Source organism: Lytechinus variegatus, chromosome 1, assembly GCF_018143015.1.
Source record: "Lytechinus variegatus isolate NC3 chromosome 1, Lvar_3.0, whole genome shotgun sequence".
NCBI lineage: Eukaryota > Metazoa > Echinodermata > Echinoidea > Temnopleuroida > Toxopneustidae > Lytechinus > Lytechinus variegatus.
Window position 1 is genome coordinate 96,206,361 of NC_054740.1, and position 8,983 is coordinate 96,215,343.

Here is an 8,983-nt window from a genome sequence, read left to right on the forward strand (position 1 = left end):
CAGTACTCTTACCTTTGGGTTTGGATGATCTCTTTGGATTGCTATGAGATCGTTTAAGAAGATTACTTGGGGTAGAGCCAGTAACATCTAGGGACATGAACCGGGTCCTGGGCCTTGGCACATCTCGTTGCTCCGCTTGCATCCCGCCAGATCCACCAAAAGCAGACGAACCTCCTAGCGAGGAACACTCTAAGAGTTCACTGATTGATTCATGGTCAGCAAAAAGGGGAGCATGGCTCTCTAGATCCTCCTATAAACCAAAAACAAATTAATTATATTGTTAATAGTATATCTTGGAAGCATCCACATCCACATTTCTCTGAGTGCAAGTGTTGACTCTCGTTATCCAATGAGATCTACAAGTAGAAATGATCATGATGTCAAACATGTGAATGTAAAAGTCAAGGTGAGGATAAATCATCCAAATCAAAGCACCTAACAGAAAATCCTGAATGCAACAAAGCCAATCAAGTGTTACTCAGACAGGAAATTGCACCCACTGAGGATTTTAAGAAAGAATAAAAAGGTCTATCATCTCTGAAGTTTAGACAAGAAAAGGCTGAAGAAAACAGACATGACAGTTCTATGGGCCATGAAAGTATTACATAATAAATCGGTTATCCACTAGTGACGTCCAACTTGGCTCAAAGCCTTCACAGTTTTATTGAACACCCATCATGACGTCAAAGATCTTCCGTAAACGAAACATGAACACAAATCTGTAATTTCCTGAAGACATACTTCAGACATGGAGGTGGAAAGCCAATATCCTACTTCGGAATCACTGAAACTCATCAAGCTGGTGGAGTTACTGTCCATTTTTGCAAGTTGACAATGTTTATCTAAGAATTGAGATGACTATGATATCCTCCATGCACATGTCATCAATTCTAAATTCTAGACACTCAGGGAAATGAAGAGCTAAAATGGAGTCATCGCATCTCCGTGGGAAGCAGTAAGAATCCTAAGTTGGTAATGGCCTATGTATGAGTGAGACAATAGTAGTATCTTTGGTAGTACATGCATGTAAATGCATAGTCTACATATTATGCTTGACTCTAATGGACAGAGGGCAAATGTGCTCCTTTAGCTACCATTCCTCATATCACTGGACCCTTCACTGGGGCATGCACATATCTATCATCCAATCACAAACTTGTGTCTTAAGGATTTCCTAATTATCAGAAGTTACATTGCTTTAGGTGCCCTATCCTAAGTGTGAATAAGAAAAGGAATGACTCCATCCCTCATTATCACACTTCCAGGACAGAAGGATCTCTCATTTAATTAATCCTTTCCTATTTTTTATATAGGGGAAGGGCTACCGATTTTTCAGACATCCTTCAGAATGATTATATAATTGCAAAACAACAACAATATTGATGTGATTGCCTAATTTCCATGTTGCTTATTAATACTCATTCTAAAAAAAATTAAGTATTGCAAAGGGTTTCATTCAAATTGTTTTCATTTTCAACCTTTGAAGTAATGAATGGAACCCCGTTCTCAAAAATGAATGTGTTAAACTGAACAATAAAGATCTCATAGACCTGTACATTGCAGTCACCATCATAATGCAGTACACCTATTTGTAGTTTTCTGGTTATGGTACACATAAATCTGCATGTAATATTATTCAACCCCTCCCCACCCCCTTGCATTTAGAACATTTTCTCAAAATGAATACATTACTTATTCATTCTGTGGTGAATAAACACTACATCCGGATTCATTATTCAAATGGGAAGCCCATCAAAATTGCAACTTTCACACAAAAAAACAGGTTGCAAAACCATGTTAAATGTGAGGGGTGAATATTTTTTAGCACAACTGTTGGCTGATTTTAGTTTTAATCAGTAAAATGGTCAAATACTGACCACTTGAACTTCAGCTTGCCAGGATATCAATTACAGACTCACACCAATCTGTGTAAATATTTATGCAAAACTTGAGCAGAGTCCTCTCTTATTAGACTCAGATTACAGGACTTGAATAATTTAGATATTAAAGTGAGAAGACACACAGTCACACTTGCCTGTGTTAAAATCAGGTGATCGCTATACATAGCTATAAAGACACAACTTTTTATTGTATTTGTCTAAATTTGTTCATCATAACAGTTTTGTGTTATGAACAAAGTAGGCCTATATAAAAGAATATTATATTATAAATGTATTTCATGATGAAGAGATAAATAACAACTGACATCATTAATACCGTCATAGAAAACAAAATCTGGTCAAATAATTTTCTGTCTGTATGTTGACGTACATTGAGCATATGATCTTGGAATATTTATGTAAGCATGCTTTGCCTAAAAATTTAAATCAATGAATGATTTAAATGTGAGTTATCATGATTTACTGGCTTATATTCTTGATCAGAAAAGTCGTTGAGGAAAGTCACGATACAACACACTTTAGAAATATTACCATGTATTCCAAGATCCATAGGAAATCTCACATCATTATCAAACATACAGGCGGGATCAAGTCACTCATATCTTCATTACCCCCTAAACCTCCCTTTCACAACCAGTCAAATACCAGAACTTGTATAGGCCTACTATTTATACAAGTATGATATCAATATCAGGCCTGCCAACATTTGAAAATGAAAAAAAAAGGAGTCCTAATGGCACAGCACAAATTTTTCTGCTCGATATCAGGTGTCTCCCTCACTTTTCTTTTAATCTAGACATGTTTAGGCATTCTTATATTTAAACATTGAGAAAGTACAAGTGTTGAAAAACTATATATTACTCTTAAACCCATACCAATGGGCTGATTTATATTTTATCTTTAAATAAATGGAAAAATGGAGTGCTCCTGTTTTTGGATGATAAAAGATCTCAAAAATAGTGTGACTCCTGGAGGGTGTTTCATAAAGCTGTTCGTAAGTTAAGAGCAACTTTAAGAATGACTGGTGAACCTTTGTCACGTGCTCAGCTATCACCCATGAACATTGAATGGTGCATATTTACCAAAAGAAAGGATCACCAGTCATTCTTGAAGTCACTCTTAACTTACGAACAGCTTTATGAAACACCCACCAGGGGAAAAAAGAATAGTTGGCAGGCCAGCAGTATGAAAATAGCAAAAACATATATGTATACATGTATATATAAAGCTTTGCATGTATTCCCATACACTTGTATCAGCTTTTAAAATGAATATAAAATTTGTTTTCTTTATTATCGTAATCGACAGAGATACATTGTGGCATTTCCATATATACATAATGTAACTTACTAGAGATAAAGTTTTGTTATGGAGACTCATCTTGATGTTTTCACCATCCAAATGTAAAATACAGAATGTCCTTTCAACTCATAATCTGATGGCCCTTTCGTAAAGTTCAAATAATATCTTTGGTCCAAATTTCTCCAGGAGATATCTAGCATCTATCAATCTGTTTTTGTCATCCCCACTGCCTCATTCTGAAATATCCATGATGATATCCATGATGATAAATATAATCAAGTTCCTGTCAGAGTCAGAACCCTAAAGCGTAATGAACTTTGAATATTTTACTCCATGCCTGTCAGCCTACCAATTTCCTACACTGTCTTCTTGAAGATGGGTTCTTCCTTTTGGACAAAGCTTTCACACACCATGTAGACAAAGACAAATGCCAAGGATCATTAGTGTGGGATGATTGAGACCTGTTTGAAATGTCAGCAAGTTGGATTAATACAGCTCAGTGATCCCACCGAATGTCAACCTTTCTAGTCTCAAGTAATCTGGAAGAATATGATGTTCATCTAAAGATTATTAGACTGCATTCTATGAATAGAACAACCTGGGCCATTACATGGAAATCTAGATCATGCAGACTAGTAATCACATTAATAAGTAGCTCTTCGTCAAATGGTGAAGAATTTGTCAATGCTGTAAGTACTTGATCCAACACTTGAATTGAAATATTAGCTCTTGTTTCTATACACAAATCGCAAGAGTTAATTTGATACTGCAGTACCTCCAAAAGCTCTGTGCCAATAAAACAATCTGCTTGTTAATTTTCCGCGATCAAGTCACCTTCTTTCAACTCCTCCAAGACACATTTACAATAGAAATGGGCAGACGATTAGAATAACCGTATGTTTACATCTTATCACAAGGCAATCAGCAATTCCATAATCCAAAGTAACAGAAGAGGCAATCAACTGATGTCCAGAAACTGTCTTGTATAATGGCCTTCAAGTCTGTGAGACTGTCTACAGAGCCCTTGCAAGTTTTATTAGGTTAAAAAAGTACTTCTTTAGCTTGATTGAGCTGGTTGTCAGAACAGCAAAGCGTATTTTTAAGGCACCTGTCTAGCATAGTTCCAATGCATTCAACAGTCATAACACAATAGAAGAGAAGTGATAGCCATTCACTCTTGTTTTGAAGTGTACAACACCACCGACCCCCCTCCTCTTTGATTCGGGGAATATCAAAGACATTAATTAGTCTACGCAACAGACATACTTGAAACTACAAAGATACTATTTTTTTTTCTGTCCCTGTTTCTGAATCATCAATTCTGTAATGGATTAAGATGTTAATAACAATTCTTTAATATCTGAAAAACAAATGTGCAGACATCTGGTTTGTACTAATTAAGTCTGAGGAAGTTAAACCACAATGTCTTGAATGGTGATCTACTTCTAGAACTTTTGCCATTCAAACTATTACTAACATCATCGCTACTCTACAGCAAATAGCATCACAGGGGGGTTGATCAACATCACAGCACTTCCCTGTCTGGAGCTTTTGTTTACTTGCTCTTAAAATGAGATTCATAAAAATTACCGGTTTTCTTTTAATATTGTTAATATTTAGTCTCCAGACAAAGACTACTTGGAAGGCCTACTTTGCAAGTGTCTGCATTCAACCGTTTCATTAGGGAGTTGCTTCAAGGTTCAACCCTATTTCTAATTGCCATTCTTGCCATTGGTTATTCACCCATTCCAATCAATACTCCCATTGATGAATCTAAAGAGAGACTATTGTATATGATTCTATGGAGTAAAGGAAAGATCAATAGGACATACTGGCTTGCTGTCAGATTATATAATATTCACAGCATGGTTGGGAGGATGAGAATATATAACTGTTTTTTTTTCATGGTACCACAATAAAAGCAAACCAATTGAAGGAAGAATACCATACAATTGATACACATTAACATTTTAGGACATGGAGCAAGAATTAAAGGGGATGAACAAGAGGGTCTGGTCAGCTGGTGACCAAACAATTCATTCAGCCTTTTCAAATAAATTTTCTGTCAATTGGTTTTCATTTAATTTTAAAAATTGTTTCACAAAGCTCTAAATTGAAAATGGTATTTTCAAGGCATTCAAAACAAATTTGTATGGCAGTTCTACAATTTAAATTGCTCAGCTTGAATCTATGATATCATTAGAAAACATCGAAACTATCTTCAGTTAATAATTCAAAATATTTGCCTCACAACCATGAGGTCAGGAGTTCAAGCCCAAGTGGCGTCAGACCAATAGACATTAAAAGATGGGAGTTGCTGCCACCCTGTTTGGCTTTCAAAAGGGATAGAGAAATGTAGATATTGGGCAAATTGAATGATCAGAGTATTTCTATTTGAATTTCTGATTTCTGTTTTGAACAATAAAAAATATGGATTACTTGGATGCACCGAGTCTCTGTGAAAATTTGATTTTTTTTGGGGGGAGGGGGTATCAAGCCCCTTTGTTGATTCTGTGTGAAAATTAAAATTTTGACTTTTTGAGAAATCTAGCCCCTTCTCTTGGTAATAATGTATTAACTTATAAAGAAAGGCCTTTTACAGATTTATCTTACAAATTTAATTATTGGAATAAGATTTATAGGCCAAAGTGGAAGTTACTGTTCTAATCCATCACTTGATATTTTGAATGTGTTGCTCTTTAACAGTTATGGTGTGGATGATATCAAATAAAAATGTTTTTAACTGGCTAAATTTTGTGATTTTACTTTAAAAATTATTTTGGTCAACCGCCCAGTCAAAATGAAAAATGCATCATTTTACATGCTAAACCTAAGAATATTCCTGAAGTGAAAACTGTTCAATCAATGGGATCATATCGAAAAGTTTATCATTGGTAATTCTAATTCTGAGAAAGATGTATCAGAAGGTTGACACTAATGTAGGTTTCAATATTATGATTTCATCATATGGAGGGGAAAATATAACAAATAGAACCCATTAGTACGCTCAAGCACACAACCCTTATACATTGACGCCATGGTCAGACTGTGATGAAAGGTTCAACCATAATAGCTCTATGCTTCAACTCAACTTCTCCTAGGATGCAACAAAACAGTTGAAGAGTGTTGATGACTGGTATCATGTATCACGGAGGGTGTGTTTGTCTTCTAGTTCCATCCTATTGACCTCATTGATGAGGACTATCGCTGGGGAAGTGAGGTATGCATGCTGGAGGAGTTCAGCGGGGAAAACTGAAGCGGCCAGTTAGAAAGGGGTATAACATACCTAATACCCTTTTTACACAGGATTTTCTTAACCCCGGACTATCGCTAACCCCGTACTATCCTTAACCCCGTACTATTTTTTTTTCCTTTTCACACATGCCAAATTGTTATTGCTAACCCCGGATAAGGAATGCTTGCTTTTTACACACGAAACTCGCTAACCCCGGACTAGTGGTTTTTGTCGATCATTCGTAGTACAAGTACTTCACTCGTACACTTTTTACACACGCTAAAATTTCCTTAACCCCGTACTATAGGTGGGGCTAAATTGCCATTTAGCCCTACCTATAGTACGGGGTGAAGGTTAGCCCACTTTCGTTTTACACTAGCGATCTTAACCCAGTACTATCGCTCTTAGCACCGCAATTGCTCGGATAACCCTGCTTTTTTGCAGGGCCAAATAATCCCGTACTAAAGGTGGGGTTAGCCCACTTTGCAAAAATGCTGTGTAAAAAGAAAGTGGGCTAAGCTTAACCCCGTACTATAGGTGGGGCTAAATGGCAATTTAGCCCCACCTATAGTACGGGGTTAAGGAAATTTTACCGTGTGTAAAAAAGGGTAAAACTTATCCATTCTTTCATGTTTGCTAAAGGTGCTTTCATAGCCACTAGCAGCCCCCATTGTAGCAGCCCTCACAGTAAGCCCTTAGAGTCCCAGGCAAATACCTAAGATCATTATTTATAGGATCACATTTTCAAATATGTTCTTTTGGGGGGAGCAAGGCAGTCGAGATGTGCCCAAGCCAATTGAATTGCTTTCATCACCTCAAGTTAACATAAGCCCTGATGCATGGTAATGTGCCTGTAAAAAGAGAAGTAGTAATATCGCAGAAAGCAAACACCAGTATAGCAGATGTAGGTGCTTTTTAAAAATACAAGAACTTTGCAGTGTTGCAAGGAGTAACAGTGTGGAGCACCTAATGAGGACTTGAGATGACATGCTGATTCTCTGTAAAGGAATACAGGCTCATAACAAAATGATATCTGTCTGGATCAGGCAGGTGTGAATGTATGAACTGGTATTTTGAGGCCTGGGGAATCTTTCCCAATTTTAGGGTATTTTTGTGAACATGAAAGTATGTACAGTACTTTGGTTCCATACCCCCCCCCCTCCTCCTCTCCCTTCCTTATCTTCTACACCCCCCCCCCTCTCTCTCTCTCTCTCTCTCTCTCTATCTACCCCAGAAAGCTACTTCTGCTTTTAATATGCATGCATTATGTTTTACATACACTTTTTTTTTTATAATTTCTGGGATTTTTCTCTTTAATTCCTATTTCTTTTTTGGGTAGTAAGTTGTTTTTTTTTTTTTGGGGGGGGGGGGCTATTGAGGATTATTGTACCAGACTCAGACACATAACTTTATATTTTTTTCTAAACTGTTTTAAAACATGTCCTTGTACAAAACTACAATAGAACATTCATTGTCGATTTCCACTGCTTCACTGCCTAAAACAGACAGAAGTTTATCACACAATATATTCTGCCTTTATCTGGTTGACAAAATGCAATATCCAAATGAACAGTTTGATTTTCTGTGTTTGTTCATGTTGGGAGATGTAATACATTTTTTCCTTCAAATCATTTAGTTTCAGTTACATTCAAATGTTGCTCTCTCATCCATTTACATCATTCATCACACCATGAAGAATGTTGATTTGATTCATTGCTGTTATTGTGTTTTCCTAGGGTGTGTTTATGCTTCCATTGCAAGGACAGAATCAGCGTTTTCAAACGTCGATTCAAAACGCCGATCGTAAACGTGGTTCTGGGAGTGCTGTTTATGCTTAACTTTTCGAGGCGAAAACACGATCTCCAGCTGGCTTCGCAGGAAAGCGAGGTCAAATCGGGCGCGCCTTTTTTTGAAAGTTTTTTTTCTGAGAGTTGTTATTTAAATATGTGGAGATAACATGGGGCAATGCGACTGTATTTGCCCACAGATTTTCATCTCACCGGAAGCCAAATGATGTCATTTAAACACGTTTACGATCGTGGTTCTGTTTATACTTCCTCAGAAAGCCTGATTCTGGTCAAACAACGTTTACAAACGCACCGCTATGTGAGTTTACGATCGGCGTTTTGAAACAGCGTTTAAATGAAAGTAAGCATGGACGCAATCGTGTTTTGGACTAATCACGTTTGGAAACGCTGATTCTGGCCTCAAAAGTGGAAGCATAAACATGGCCCTAGTTGCCACACATATTGCCTTGCAATCACATTTCTCAGATGGTGAACTACACTCGTTTTCAGTTATTTTTCTTTCCCTTTAGTTTCTCCTGTAACAAATAGCAATATTCAAGCTATATGTTAATTGTGATATGATTAGACTGAGTGTACAATAAAATGATAACAGGTTCGGATCCAGGGTCAGCCTTGGAAGGGTTTGAATTTGCCTGCAAAATTTGACAAGCAAAAAAAAAGGCATCGGTCCAAAATAAGGGGAAATTCTGTCTCTCCAGCAAAATTTAACAAGCCCAATAAAGGTCATTTCCCATTTT

At 36.9% G+C, this 8,983-nt stretch overlaps 1 protein-coding gene across 1 annotated transcript in view; it reads right to left on the reverse strand.

Moving 5' to 3' along the window:
• The window catches only part of LOC121405720 (anion exchange protein 3-like), a 68,703-nt gene extending 67,617 nt beyond the window's left edge, over positions 1 to 1,086 (reverse strand). Inside the window, exons 1-2 of the mRNA XM_041596659.1 lie at positions 742 to 1,086; positions 13 to 250 (exon numbers count right to left, since the gene is read on the reverse strand). Coding sequence (XP_041452593.1) covers positions 13 to 250; positions 742 to 819 — 316 coding nt within the window. The 5' untranslated portion in view covers positions 820 to 1,086. The remainder of the gene's footprint in view (positions 1 to 12; positions 251 to 741) is intronic.
• Between the last annotated feature and the right edge of the window lie 7,897 nt (positions 1,087 to 8,983).